Source organism: Herpailurus yagouaroundi, unplaced genomic scaffold (assembly GCF_014898765.1).
Source record: "Herpailurus yagouaroundi ecotype Mexico unplaced genomic scaffold, PumYag 140, whole genome shotgun sequence".
Classification (NCBI taxonomy): domain Eukaryota; kingdom Metazoa; phylum Chordata; class Mammalia; order Carnivora; family Felidae; genus Herpailurus; species Herpailurus yagouaroundi.
This window is the reverse complement of record NW_024412395.1, coordinates 58,117,966-58,134,287: the sequence shown is the minus strand read 5'-3', so window position 1 is coordinate 58,134,287 and position 16,322 is coordinate 58,117,966. Positions and strand designations below refer to the sequence as shown.

General features: G+C 35.5%; 1 protein-coding gene across 1 annotated transcript in view; it reads right to left on the bottom strand.

The window, feature by feature from the left end:
* AGPS (alkylglycerone phosphate synthase) overlaps positions 1 to 16,322 on the bottom strand; it is a 145,334-nt gene that overhangs the window by 78,399 nt on the left and 50,613 nt on the right. Inside the window, exons 6-8 of the mRNA XM_040475477.1 lie at positions 13,314 to 13,385; positions 11,883 to 11,962; positions 6,822 to 6,902 (exon numbers count right to left, since the gene is read on the bottom strand). Of these exons, the coding sequence (XP_040331411.1) occupies positions 6,822 to 6,902; positions 11,883 to 11,962; positions 13,314 to 13,385 (233 nt within the window). The remainder of the gene's footprint in view (positions 1 to 6,821; positions 6,903 to 11,882; positions 11,963 to 13,313; positions 13,386 to 16,322) is intronic.

Here is a 16,322-nt window from a genome sequence, read left to right as displayed (position 1 = left end):
AAATAAATAAATAAATAAAAATAATATATTGTAGGCTTTATACCATATGTAAAAGAAGAATATATGACAACAATAGCACAAAGTAGATGAAGGGAAAATGAATATAATACTGTAAGGTTCTTCTACTAAACTGTGAAGTGGGGTGTTATATTATCACTTGAAGATAGACTGTTTTAAATTAAAGACATATACTATAAACCCTAAAACAACCTTTACAATAAAACAAAACAAAACGTTATAGCTAATAAAGAAACAAAACAGATAAAATGGTATCAAAAAACATGTTTAATCCAAAAAGTTAGTAAAAGTGGAAAAGAAAAAAAAAACAGATGGAAAATACAGAAAACAAACACCAAAATGACAATTTAAACTGAACCACGTCAATAAACTACATTGAAGGTAAATGGTCTAAATATCCCAATTAAAGGTAGAGACTGTCAGGTTAGATAAAAAGGAAAAGACCCAATTTTATGGTGTCTACAAGAAAATTTTTAAATATAAAAATAAAAATCAGTTAAAAGAATGGAAAAAGGAAAAGATATCCCAAGTTAACAACCATCAAAAGAAAACTGGAATGGCTATTTTAATATTAGATGAAGCAGATTTCAGAGGAAAGAAAATGGTTCATTAATCAAGATGAAAAGAAGAAAACTGACAGAACTGCAAGGAAAAAAAAAGACAGGTCTACAATGATAGGTGATAGGTTAATTCTCCTCTCTCAATAAATGATAGAACAAGTAGACAGAAAATAAGAAAAAATATAGAAGACCTAAACAACACTGTAAATCAATTTGACCTAATCAACAATTGTAGACTACTCTCAACCAATAGCATCAGAAGACAAATTCTTTTCAAGTATAGATAGAACATTCTTAAGACAGACCTTACTGTGGGCCATAAAAGAAATATCAATTAAGTTGAAAAGATTCGTATCATATAAATGTTTTCTGAACACAATGATATTAACATGGAAATCAGTAACAGAAAGATGCCTGGAAAAATCCCCCCAATAATTAGAAATTAAATAACTTGTAAGTATCCAATGGTCAAAGAAAAAAATCAAAAAGGAAGTAGAAAAATACAGTACTTTGAAATGAATGAAAATGAATAGACATATCAAAATTTGTAGAATACCACTACAGCAGTAGTTGGGGGAAATTTAAAGTAATGAAAATCAGCTTTATTTAAAAAGAGGAATGGCCTCAAATTACCTTATCTTCCCCCCAACACACAAAAAAGAATTTGACAAAATACAAAATCCATTCCTAATAAAAACTCTGAAAACTAAAACAGAAAAATCTTCCTTAACTTGATAAAGGGTATCTACAAAACCAAAGCAACAACAACAACCTATAGTTAACATCACACTTAATGGTAAAGGACTAAATGCATTTCTCCTAAATCAGGAATAATGCAAGGATGTCCACTTTCACTTCTTTTCAACATTGTATTAGAGCACAAACCACCACAATCAGGTGAGAAAAGGGAATAAAGGCATACAGATTGGAAGGAAAGAAGTAAAACTGTCTTTATTAAGAAAGGACATGATCATATATATAGAAAATCCAATAGGAGCTATAAGAAAACTTTTAGAATTCATGAATTTAGCAAGGTTGTTAGATATAAGATCTGTACACAAAAATCAATTGTATTTCTACACTTTTTTCTTGTGTACTTTTTTAGTAATCTCTAGACTCTCAAATGTATTTACACATATTAGTAAAGAACATTCAGAAACTGAAAAAAAATTTTTTTAGGTTTATTCATTTATTTTGAGAGAGACAGAGATAGCACGAGTGGGAAAGGGGCAGAGAGAGCAACGGGAGGTGGGGGGGAGAAGAGAGAGAGAGAGAGAGAGAGAGAGAGAGAGAGACAGAATATCCCAAGCAGGCTCCACACTGCCAGCACAGAGCCTAATGCAGGATTTGAACCCATTAAGCCGCAAGATAATGACCTGAGCGAAAACCGAGAGTCAAACGCTTAACCAACAGAGCCACCCAAGTGTCCCCCCCACGCCAAATTTTTTAAATACCATTTACTATAGCATAAAAAATATATATAATACTTAGGGATAAAGCTTATTTTAAAAAACCTGAAGGATTTTACAAAAAAAACACAAGATACTACTAAGAGAAATTATAGACAAAAAAATCTAGGGACATACCATGTTCATGGGTCAAAAGAATCGATATTGTTAAGAGGTCAGTTCTCCCCAAATTGACACAGAGTCAATGCAATCTCAATCAAATCTCAACAGGCTTTTTTTGTTTAAACAAAAGTTCACAGGTGATTATAAATTTCATAGGGAAATACAAATAACCTAAAATAGCCAAAACAACTTTGAAAAAGATTTACGATACAGCTGCAGTGATCCAAACTATCTGGTACTGGCATAAAGATATACAAAAGATCAATGAAACAAAATAGAGCCCAGGATGCACGCATATATGGACAACAAACTTTTTATGATGGTGCTAAGTCAAATGAAAAAAGGGTAATCTTTTCAACAAATGGTGCTGAAAATACTGGATAGCCATATGCAAAAAAAAAAAAAAAAAAAAAAAAAAAGAACTTCAATCCATCCTTTGCAACATACATAAACATTAACTCAAAAACCTTCAAAACTCATCAGAAACTTGAATGTAAAATAAAAACTATGAAACTTAAATAGGAGAAAATCTTTGTATCCTAAGCTAAAGCAAAGCATGACAGCAACAGCATGATATATAAAGTAAAAACTTAAATATGTTTTGAAACTCATCAAAATAAAAAACATCTTTTCTTCAAAAGACTCTGTCAAGAGAATGAAAAGACAAGCCACAGACTGGGAGAAAATATTTCTGAAGTATATACCTGCAAAAGGACTTATATCCAGAATATGTAAAGAATTCTCAAAACTCAACAGTAAGAAAACAAACAACCCAATTTAAAAATTGGGCAAATAACTTGAACAGACACCTCACCAGAGAAGATATATGGATGGCAAATAGCACTTGAAAAGATGTTCAACATCACTACTAACTAGAAAAATACAAATTAAAACCACAATGAGATACTGTAACACATCTACTAGAATGCCTAAAACATTAACAAATATTGGAGAAGATGTAGAGAAATTGGAACTCTTACACAGTGCTAGTAGGAATATAAAATGATGCACTCTGGGAACATGTTTGGTAGTTTTTCAAAAATGTAAATATGTACCTACCATTTGATTTAGCCATTTCATTTTTTGATTTTTTTACCCAAGAGAAATGAAAGTATACGTCAATACAAGGATTTGCACATGAATGTTCATAGCAGCTTTATTTGTAACAGCCTCAAACTGGAAATAATCCAAATATTCAACAATAAGTGAATGGATAAATAGTGGTATATCTATATGATGGAATACTACTGAGCAATAAAAAGGAATAAACTATTCACTATGCTAGCGAAAGAAGTCATACCCTCAATCTACCCTCAAAAAGAGTGCATGATTAGATTTAGTACAACTGTAGCACATTTGAACAAATCTACAGTGATAGAAAGCAGATCAATGACTGCCAGGGGTGGGGGTAAGACTGGGATAGAGAGGATTATAAAGAAGCAAGAGTAAATCTTTGGGTTTGGTACATGTGTTCATTATCTTGATTGTGGTGATGGTTTCATGGTTATACTTGTGTACCAAAACATATCAAGTTGTACATTTTAAATAAGTGGAATTTATTGTATGCTAATTATACCTCAGTGAAATTATTATAAAGTGAAACAAGAACAAATGACTCCAAGGATATTGCCCCAAGCTGCACAAGAACTGAATTCCCATCAACTGAGAATGAGAAGGATAAAGAATAAGCAAATTGTGAAGGGAAAACGGAAATTCAATTTTTAAAACATTGAGTTTAAAATGTCTATTATATATGCAAAGTGGAGACATCAACAGGGCAACTGAAAATATAAGTCTCTATAGAGTTCAAGAAAGAACTCTAAGATGATGTTATAAATATAGAAGTCTTTGGCACATAAAAGGAATATTTAAAGTCAGCTGTGCTTCAATGAAGTACAGATAGTGCTCAATAAAAATTAGTGAAATGAATAAAAGTTCTAAGCACTTTACATGATTAACTTATTTCTTCCTAAAATATATATAAAGTAGGAATTATTACCTCTATTTCATAGATAAAGAAACTAAGGCACAGGGAAACGAGTCCTTGGGAGTAAAAACGTAAGTCACACATCCCCAGACTATTAACTAATAAAATACAGTAGCCAAAACTTTAATAAGCCTAGAAACAAATTCCCAAATCCACAATTGACATATTAATGACCTCTCTTAAATTTTATATATATTAAAATCAGTGTAAATCTATAAGCTGAAGAGATTAAAACCTGTGCTACCCAGCTAATACATTTGTGTCATTTAAGAATTTCTAGAAGGAAAAAGCAGGATGTTTTAAGCTGGTTACCTCAGCTGATTAAGAAACTGAAGGGTACAGAAGTTTAATGAGGAAAAACTTGAACTGGGATTGAAACAGCTATAGAAACTACATTACAGTCTACTGGAGGCAAAAAAGAAAGTTCTATATTGGCATTTAGGGAAATGACCTAGTAGGTAAAATATCAGAAGCTCCTAGTCTAGGAAAATGTCATTTAAATTTCAAGGAAATATGTTCGTTGAATTTTAATTCTAACCTTTAAAAAAAAAAACTTGGAAAGGTTAAAATACTACATCAAATGCTATAATCAAAGACATAAAATTAGAGACATGAAAGGCCACTTTTTGTTATAAAAAAATTGCTGTGTTGCTAAGGCCTCATTCAGACATAATGGGAGACTAATACAGGACTTTTTACAGGTTTTTTTTCATTAAATACTATTATTCTGCCCCACTTAAGTTCATTTTGTGTGTGTGTGTGTGTGTGTGTGTGTGTGTGTGTGTATTAAGTTCATTATATTATAAACTATAGTAATTAACAAAGGTAATTACTTTGACTTCTATAAAACCTTGGCTTATTGAAGATCTTAAACACTGCCTCAACCAATATGTTCAATTTCATCCAGTTCTTAGTTCATTAAATCAAAAATAAAGATAATAATCTAATATTTTTTTCAAAGCCTTTCATCCAGAAATGGTCAGTGGCATACCAATTTCATTCAACTTTTTACCAAGAAATAAGGAAAAAGACAATTAAAAAAAGATCGACAACCATCTCATCTCCATGTGCCATTAAAATGTAGAAGGGAGGAGTCTCTGTAACTCAAGTAGAACAAAGTGGTCAGTATTATTAACAACAAATTAAACTTTCTGATTTTTTTTTTTTTAATTTTTTTTTCAACGTTTATTTATTTTTGGGACAGAAAGAGACAGAGCATGAACGGGGGAGGGGCAGAGAGAGAGGGAGACACAGAATCGGAAACAGGCTCCAGGCTCTGAGCCATCAGCCCAGAGCCCGACGCGGGGCTCGAACTCACGGACTGCGAGATCGTGACCTGGCTGAAGTCGGACGCTCAACCGACTGCGCCACCCAGGCGCCCCTAAACTTTCTGATTTTTATTTACAACAGCTGAGTTATAGTCATCCTGACCATGTTTGTGGAGGTTGAAAATCAATACATTTTAATAATTACATGCTTAGAATCCATGAAAGGAACCTCAAGCTTTCCAAAAATTCATCAGGATACCAAAAAGTGTTACAAGGTCTCCAAGAGTTTGACTAATTCATGAGATGGGCAGTTTTCAATGAAATTAGGCACTAAAAAGTTCAATTAATAGCAAATACCAACATCTACCCAGTTGATCCAATTTATCATCAACTTCTGAGAATTCTATGTCCAATATGTTTCACTTTGCTCCATTTCTACTCTTTTATTGTCACTATCAGTTCTTGCCTGAATTATGCCAGAGCCTCTTACCCACCTTCATGTGCCCCTCCATCTATCCTCCACACAGGAGCTAGCCAGAACTACCTGAATACAGAGGTAAAGTTCAAACTTCTAGAAGGGGCTTCATAAGGCTCCTTTATAGTCTGATCTCTTCATGTTTTCCTGGCTTCATCCTCTACCACTGCTATACATACACCCACCCAACATATAGAATTGTGTGTTCTCCCACACACACACACTAGACCTCAGCCACACTCAGCTGTCTGCAGGTCCCCAAGAGCAACAGCTGCCCTTAAAGTCTCTGCACCTGCTGCTTTCTCCGACTGGATTGCTCTCTCCATTCCCATTAACTTTTTTGCTTTCACTCATCCTGAAGTCTCATTTTAAAAGCTGCATTCTCAGGGCGCCTGGGTGGCGCAGTCGGTTAAGTGTCTGACTTCAGCCAGGTCACGATCTCGCGGTCCGTGAGTTTGAGCCCCGCGTCAGGCTCTGGGCTGATGGCTCGGAGCCTGGAGCCTGTTTCTGATTCTGTGTCCCCCTCTCTCTCTGCCCCTCCCCCGTTCATGCTCTGTCTCTCTCTGTCCCAAAAATAAATAAACGTTGAAAAAAAATTTTTTTTTAAAAATAAAAGCTGCATTCTCTGCAATACCTTCTTTGTCCAGTTCCTTCCCTCCTAACCCCATTTGATGAGCCATAATACCTTGCATTCAGCCTTCACCTTGCAATTCTCATTCTGAATCATAAGTGTCTATTTATCTAATTTTCTATTGTAATGTAAGCTTTCCAAAGGTAAGGGATGGTGTCTTATTCACTACCGTATCCTCAGTATCTAGCTCAATGCCTGACCCACAATAAAAGCTGAACAAATTTGCTCAGTGAATGTACTGTGAAAGGTACTCCATTCATAGAAAGGACATATAGCAATTTTGAAAATGTTAATTAAAGGAAGTAACATACCTGTCTTTCCAAATCCTGTCCTGTTATACCAGCCTCTACATGAGCTGTCAGATTGTTCTCATCAACCCAGAGGATTCGATTCTGTTGCAAATGAAGAAAAAATTCTCATCTCTATGAACTGTTGACATTTTCTCAGGAAATATAGCTTCCTAATTCAAGGTAGCAAGTTACAAGACAGAAAATAAGCAAGTAGGGTTACCCTCACTACAAAATTCCATTTATCCCAGACTATAAAACATGACAGACATAGCAACTTAGGCAGTATATTGCACAAGAGTTGGTTTAAAAGATAGACTCTGTCTTTATTCATTATCAATTTGAATTAAACTGTACTTACCTTACGCAAATTATTTAACTGTCTACTTTTAGTGCTTCCTCATTGTACAGTGTGAATAGTAATACTACTCATAAGGTTGGTGTAAGGATTAAATGAGATGCTGCACATAAAAGCTTAGCATATGGGGGCACCTGGCTGGAATAGTTTGTGAAGTGTACAGCTCTTGATCTTGGGGTTGTGGGTTTGAGCACTCCACACTGGGTGTAGAGATTACTTAAAATAAAATCTCAAAAAAAAAAAAAAAAGTCTTAGCATACAAAGTTCCTGGCATTCTGTAAATACCATCTGCACTACCATTAATAGTTATAAATCATATCTAATTTAAGAATATCAGAAGATGGCCATTGTGAGATTAAAAAAAGACATGTGCATATAGTAAATGGCATTCCTACTATATTTTTAATCCGAAATAGGGCCAGAGGCTCTGGGTAGGAAACAAAGCACACCCCTGCCTCCTACTTGAAAAGAAGAAACTGAATATCATCTGGCTCAACTTACAAAATGTTTACAGAATGTTTTTGACATTCTTATTTGACCTAATTTTTTATATGTATGAATTACTTTGTACTATTAAAGTCAGACTTCTTTTCCCTTCTATTTGGCTGAGCAAACAGATTAACATATAGACCTTCTTCTGGATCCCACAGAAGCTTTCTTTGCACTTTGATATTTTCAATTTCATGGCAATAACTAATGCAGGTAAGTCTAGCTAATAACAAAAAGGAAAGAACGCAATAGACAATATGAAAATTGTCTTGTAGTCCAAATTTGAACACATACAAATAACTGCACTGTTTAATTCACAGGATTATGATAAACATTAAATAAGATGACATATGTGAATGTAATTTTTGTTTTATGTTATGTAAAGCTATCATTTTAATTATACTCTCACAATAAGACATAGTAATTTCAATATAACTATGGCAAATGAGTCTTTTGGTCTGTACTAAACTGTAAGGTAAAAAGACAGAATCCAGTAATCTGAATAACTTATACACTTCTCCCCTAGTAGACTGGTTGTTAAAGTGATTACATGCTTGTGGTAATTATACACCTTGTATCTACCAGTGGTCCCAACATATTTTTGGTAGATCAAAGAAACTGAAAGGAGGCAAAGAAAAACAAACACCTTTATGGGCACTCATAGAGAAACCTATAGAAAATATATAGGATACCCTATTATATCTAGTATACAACCCAATACAAGTTAATGATAAAATAAAAACTTTGAGATCAATAGGTCTTAGTATTATTGTAGATATTTAAGTAGAAAACTGGCATTACTAATTATCACATTTTGTATACATTGTACCAGAAGTACTCGTGCAAAATCTTGCACACATACCTTATCAACTTCAAAGCAAATCACAATTATAAGTACCATCCATCCACTACAATATTTAGGAGAGTTTAACATTAAAGGCAGTGAATACACAAGGTTTTTCTACAAAATAAATGGTTAAAATTCTGCCATTTAAAATTCTGCTACAGAATTTTCAGCATCTATCTACTCAATGTAAAGACTTTTATCTCATTTAATCTTCAAAATTACTTTCTGTATTATTACTATTTTACAAATTCAGTAACAGATTTAGTGGTAAATTTGTACACAGTACACAGAAATTCAAAAACATTCCAAAGTCTATTCCAGAACAGGCTACTCTTAGGTAATCTTCTAAGGAAGATTCTTCTCTTAAACTCAGAGATAAGAACAAAGGTTAATGGGAAACTTTACAGAATAATCAGCCTATCACCATCTGAACCTGCTGATTAATTTTAGCAATACTTAAAGTGGACAAACAGATATTATGTGTGATGTGACATGACATAAAAAAATATGTCATCATCTACAAGATATCCTTGCTGAAAAAAAACTTTTAAAGCTATGCCTGAATCTAACTAGACTTTATATCTAACTTCCAGGTCAGAGGACATACAAAACCTAGAGGAAGAGTTAAATGATACCAAGATGAAGTGACAGGCAAATTCAAAATATGATATAATTTATACTACAAATCACCTAATTCCTCCAAAAGTCAGCAATATTCAAAAAAGAAGAAAGATAAAATGGGACTTAAGGAAACAACCAAAAGCTAACGTGGGTCTTGTCTCAATCCCCATATGAACAGATGAAGTATAAAATAAAAACAATTTTGAAACCACTGTAAAATCTGAATGTGAAACTCTATGTTAAATGACACAAGGAACTGTTTTTAAGTTTGACAGGAGCAACAATAATATAGTGAGAAAATGTTCTTTTAAAAACAGATACACAGAGGGGCGCCTGGGTGGCGCAGTCGGTTAAGTGTCCGACTTCAGCCAGGTCACGATCTCGCGGTCCGTGAGTTCGAGCCCCGCGTCAGGCTCTGGGCTGATGGCTCAGAGCCTGGAGCCTGTTTCTGATTCTGTGTCTCCCTCTCTCTCTGCCCCTCCCCCGTTCTTGCTCTGTCTCTCTCTGTCCCAAATATAAATAAACGTTGAAAAAATAAAAATAAAAACAGATACACAGAATAACTAAAACTATCATTGTTTGTGGGGGTGTAAAATGGTGCAACTACTCTGAACAAAGACCTGGAAATTGCTTGTAAAACTGACATGTACCTACTATGATTTAATTCCACTCTTACATATTGACCTAACAGAAATGAAAGCCTATGTTTACAAAAACACCTATTCAAGAATATTCATAATAACTTCATTTATAAAAGCCAAACCTGGAAAGAGCATAGGTGTCCATCCATAGAAAAATGGATAAACAAACTATGGTATAGTTATATAATACAGTATCACTCAACAGGAAATAGAAATGCACTAGTGATAAACTCAGGAACAGAGTAATCTCAAAAACATTATACTGTGTGAAAAAAACCTGACACCAAAGAGTATGTAGTATATGATTCTGTTTATATGAAGTTCTAGAACTAAAAGTGATTTACTCTGGGTGATCGAAGAGGGCTGGGGATTTGTTCGGAATTTTCTGAAGTCATAGAGATTTGACTAGCATAGGTGTAGACATTTGTCAGAACTCACGGAAATGTACGCTTAAGATGTGTGTATTTTATGTAAACATGTCTTTTACCTAAAAAAAAGAATTATAAAAAATCATAAACTTTCGATCCTAGTAATGATATACAAGCCAAAGTATTTGGGGGGAATGGTAGTGATGTCTACTACTTTAAAAAAATATCCAACAATAAGATAGGTTCATGGATGGACAGAGGGAAAGAATGATGGTGGTGGGTATATGAGTGTTCATTGTAATTTTTTTCAACTTTTCTGTGTGGTTAAACATTTTCATAATAAAATGTTACGAAAGGAAAAAAACAGATACACAGAAATATTTACTTGTAAGTAGCATAATATCAGGATTTGCTTTTAAAATAGTAGAAAAACGGGGGCACCTAGGTGGCTCAGTCAGTTGAGCGTCCATCTTCGGCTCTGGTCATGATCTCATGGCTCTTGGGTTCAAGCCCAGTGTCAGGCTCTGTGCTAACAGCTCAGAGCCTGGGGCCTGCTCCAGATTCTGTCTCCTTCTCCCTCTGCCCCTCCCCCACTCACACTGTTTCTGTCTCTCAAAAATAAATAAACGTTGGGAAAAAATAATAAAATAAAATAGAGAAACAAAGGAAGATAAAGCCAATATTACAAAATGTTAATAATTCCTTAATCTAGAAAATGGATATACTATTTTACTTTGCCATTTGAAAAAAATTTCTAATTAATTAAATTTTAAAAACCTGTTTATACTAATGAAGGAATATGCAACCATGAATATTGTTGTTCATATAAAGATTAAATTCATACCCAAATTAAAGCTTTAACATGGCACAATGTCCAACTCTTGGACCACCATCAGCCAACATGTCACAAAATAATCCTATCATTCAAATTAGCTCTTTATTCTTCCACAAGCAAAAATGCAACAGCATTAAAATTTGGGGGGACAGGAGGCACCTGGGTGGCTCAGTCAGTTAAGCATCCGACTTCAGCTCAGGTCATGATCTCACAGCTCGTGAGTTCGAGTCCTGCATCGGACTCTTCTGTGCTGACAGCTCAGAGACTGGAGCCTGTTTCGTTCTGTGTTTCCCCTCTCTCTCTGCCCCTCCCTGCTCATGCTCTGTCAAAAATAAATAAACATCTAAAAATATTTTTAAAAAATTGGGGGGACAGGGGTGCCTGGTTGGCTCAGTCAAAATCCAACTCTTGATTTTGGCTCAAGTCATGAACTCATGGTTTGTGAGGTTGAGCCCTGTGCCTAGCCTCAGGCTCTGTGCTGAGAGAGTAGAGAGCCTGCTTGGTATTCTGATTCTCTCTTCCTCTCTCTCTCTGCCCTTACCCCCTTTCTCTCACAAAATAAATAAAGAAAATAAGCTTTAAAAACAAATTGGGGAGACAAGTTTTGGTGTTCCAAATTAACTTTAACCAATGTTATGTGTTTTGCTTTTAACAATACAAATCAGGTCATCTACTATATCAATAGTCCAATCCATGACTCTCAAATTATCAATTTCTCAGGCTAATTTGGTAGAAACCACCAATATCTGTGCCTAAAAGTGAGTGAACTAAGCTTTCTGGGACCTGAAGACAAGGGTAAAATATAATGATGAAATAAATTTAAAACAAAATGAAAAATATACCTTTATAATGACAACTAAGACTGAGTCATAAGGAGTTTTTTAAACCAAACATTATCTTCAAGTAAGTCTAAAATTTTCATATACCATTTGTGAAGTGTCCAAAGAAATAATTGTTCTTGTCTCATCTGCAGGACACATTAAGCCGTATGATACACTTGTTCCTCCTGCCAAAATAGGAAACAACAACGCTATGTTTAATATTCTATTTTTTAAGCTAAGTTTCTAGGACAAATTCCTAATACAAAGTATACAAATAGGCCCACTAGAAAAGTAATACCTATTTCTACTTTGCAAAACGTAATTTGCAAATGCTAACACACTAAAAGCAAACTCACCTTTATTTTATGCTGCATGCCAAAATGAAGAAATATTATGGAGCTGAAAGCAATGGGATATGGCTCCATCCCCTGGGCACACTCAAGTGAAGCCCCTAGCAATTTGTGAAACTCCAAAAACATGATTAGAAAAGTTCTAAGCTAAAGATTACTGTGGAGATATCGCTTAAAAGAAAAAATACCCTTCCTAATTCAACTAAAGACACCTTACCTTAATTATGAGATTCATTTATCATTTGAAATAATATATTCTCATACAAAAAGACTTTAATAAACTAGAATATAAACAAGTTAAAGTTGCCTGGATTACACAATATTCAAACAAATTTATATGTCAATAGTGAAAAGATGATTTTAATATAGAATAAATAATATATAGAAGTATGTAAACAAAGTACTCCTGTTTTACATTAACATTTGTTATCAAACGAAAAATGCTTTCTTAATACCAGTACAAAATAATACCGTGTTCTCAGTAAACACTATTTGCTTATCACAGTCCTTTGATATCAGAAAAATATTTCCCTGAAAGTGACACTGTAGGGCCTTTTCTCCATGAATTTAATTCAACCCAAATTATAAGCGGAAGAAGGAATCTGGAGCTCCTGATTTGTTGGGGTCACACTTCCATTCCATCAATGCTAACTGAGTTAGTGAAGGCAATTTCCTTTGGCTTGTGTAAGTTATTAAAAAAATGTGGTTCATAAAAGATCAAGAGAGATCAAATTTGTCTTTAAATGCAAAGCAATGCTGTTTTTCAACATTAAAAGGTATTGTGATCTGATCATCATTGCCTTAGTTGATCTTTCACACTGCATAGCATTCCTCCCCAAAAGTATACACTGGGTATATTTAGCCTTTGAAAAATAACATTCACTCCATAAAGACAAAGGTTATAAAGTAATTGCTAAAGTGGGAACATTTTCTTGTTTAAGCATTAAGTCACAGTGTCAACTAGCATCCACATGGGAAAGAAGCCATGAGCAACATGTCTCAAACAGTTCAGGTAAACAGACCTACTATAAAATGAGCAACATAAACCAATTTTTCAGAAAAAACATATCATAATTACAAGAATGTTTGCTTTCAAAGGGATGGCACAAATATTTAGAATATAAATATCTTAAATTTAAAACAACACATTTACATAATATTAAAATTCAAAAGGCATAATACCTACCACCAATTGGTATGATACAAAGGTTATATTTGCACGCTAGATTCACAATCTTAACTACGTCATCATGACATGCTGTTGAGAAAAGGGAAATAAATTAATCACAGGGACATGAGTAAACGCTAGGTAACCCTGCAAAATGAGGGTCTATTAAGTTCTTTAGTGTCTTTTTCATCATTTATGTACTCTTTATTAAGTGGCTACATTAAAACAAAATGTTTATTATTTATCTTTTTAACTTCTTGTTTTGAAATGATTTCATACTTACAAAAAAGTTGCAAATAAGGTACAAAAAATTTCCTTCACCCAGCAGCCACAAATATTAATACTTACATAACTATAGTTCAATTAACAAAACCAAGCAATTTACACTTACACGATACTATTAACTAATTTACAGACCTTATCCAAATTTTGCCAATTGTTTCACTAATGCCCCCTTTTCTGGAACTGCCAATCACACGCTGCATTTAGCTGCCACATCTCCTTACTCTTCTTTAATCTAAGACAGTTCCTTGGTCTATTTTTTGATTCTCATGACCTTGACACTTTTGAAAAGCACAGGTCAGTTATTTCATAGAATCTCTCTCAATTTGGGTTTCTATGTCTCCTCATGGTTAAATTCAGGTACACAGTTAGGCAGGAATTCCACAGAAGTGATGCTGTGCCTTTCTTAAGAGCTACATCTAGAGGCACATGATACAGACAGGTCTCATTTCTGGTAATGTTAACTTTCATCATTTGGTTATAAAGAAATCTGCCAGGTTTCTCTACTATAAGAATGCTTTAATTAGTAAGTATCTTGTAGGGAGACACTTAATCTATATAAATATTTCTCATCATACTTTCACCCACTTATTTTTGCATTCACTGATGGTGTTTCATTCTGTTTTTAAACAAATTTTAAAATACTATACATAATACACCACATATATTCCTTTCTATTGTACACAACTGGCAGAGTACTCTTTATCAGAGTGTAAGCTATACAAGTAACAAATACCTGACAGCAGGTGACTTTAAATACAAAGCATAAGATGCTAAACCTCAATTTGGCTAGCAAGAGGGCATTAAGCCAGGGAGCTGGCATGGCAAAGAAACTATCTGAGAAAGATTAATCTCCTGATAACATGGAATGGCAAGGAAGAGAAAAAGACTTGAGGCAAGGAAATTATGCAAAAATCAGGTATTATCTGCTAAGGGATTGAAAGGGAAATTTAAGGATGTAAAATATACAAATGAATATCCATTTATGAAAGTAAAAATACTGGTCTATAAAAGTTATCATTTCTCAGGTTTGTTTAAAGCTAGGAATATGTCATTTGTATCATTCCAATTTTTAATGAAGATTCACTTTCAAGCTTTCAGATTAAATTTATAAAACTTACTATTTGTGGTAAAAAAATGTATTAAATGGAATCCTAGCTTATTAATAACTAATAAAATACCCAAATATGACTATCAAAAACCTTTAACAAGGCAAAACTACTTCTAGGATTGTCAACTAATCAAAAGGTTTCTTTGACCACGTTATCTGACATGTCACTCCTTCATCCCACTGCTCACCTAGATTCTTGAGGTATGAAACATGATGATAAAGGGAATATTTTAGAAAAACTAACCTCTCAAGAATATATATAGGGTGACCTGGAAGAACAAGAAACTCAAGGTATGAGAGAGAACATTATAGACTGCTGCGAAAATTCAGCTATGCATTGATAAGGGCCTAGTTTGAAAACTAACATGGAAAATAAAAATAGAAGGACAAGGTTGGTAGGGACTGCCATACAGAACGGATTTTATAGAACAAAGAAACTTTTGTACAACAACTAACTCTGCATGTTTCCTAAATCTGGATTTTTAGAAATATCTGTATTTTCGAAAGTAAGACATACATTTTCATTATGGTAAATCCTCAGTACTTTAATATTCAGACACATGAAGAACATACCTAGAAAGCACACTCCAAGTTCTACTTAAGATTTATCAAGGACTTCTGGAAGATGGCGGCGTAGGAGGACGCTGGGCTCACCGCGCGTCCTGCTGATCACTTAGATTCCACCTACACCTGCCTAAATAACCCAGAAAACCACCAGAGGATTAGCAGAACGGAGTCGCCGGAGCCAAGCGCAGACGAGAGGCCCACGGAAGAGGGTAGGAAGGGCAGCGAGGCGGTGCGCGCTCCACGGACTGGCGGGAGGGAGCCGGGGCGGAGGGGCGGCTCGCCGGCCAAGCAGAGCCCCCGAGTCTGGCTTGCAAAAAGCGGAGGGGCCTGACGGACTGTGTTCCGACAGCAAGCGCGACTTAGCGGCTGGGAGGTCATAAGTTAACAGCTCTGCTCAGAAAGCGGGAAGGCTGGAGGACAAAGGGAAGGAAAGCTGCTGAGCCCCCTGACGACAGAGCTCAGTTTGGTGGGGAACAAAGGCGCTCAACAGCGCCATCTTCCCCGCCCATCCCCCAGCCAAAATCCCAAAGAGAACCAGTTCCTGCCAGGGAACTTGCTCGCTCCGCGCAAACATCCAACTATGCGCTTCTGCGGAGCCAAACCTCCGGCAGCGGATCTGACTCCCTCCTGCTGCCACAGGGCCCCTCCTGAAGTGGATCACCTAAGGAGAAGCAAGCTAAGCCTGCCCCTCCTGCCCCCGGCACCTTGCCTACCCACCCCAGCTAAGACGCCAGATCCCCAGCATCACAAGCCTGGCAGTGTGCAGGTAGCCCAGACAGGCCACCCCACCCCACAGTGAATCCCGCCCCTAGGAGAGGGGAAGAGAAGGCACGCACCAGTCTGACTGTGGCCCCAGCGGTGGGCTGGGGGCAGACATCAGGTCTGACTGCGGCTCCGCCCACCAACTCCAGTTATACACCACAGCACAGGGGAAGTGCCCTGCAGGTCCTCACCACGCCAGGGACTATCCAAAATGACCAAGCGGAAGAATTCCCCTCAGAAGAATCTCCAGGAAATAACAACAGCTAATGAGCTGATCAAAAAGGATTTAAATAATGTAACAGAAA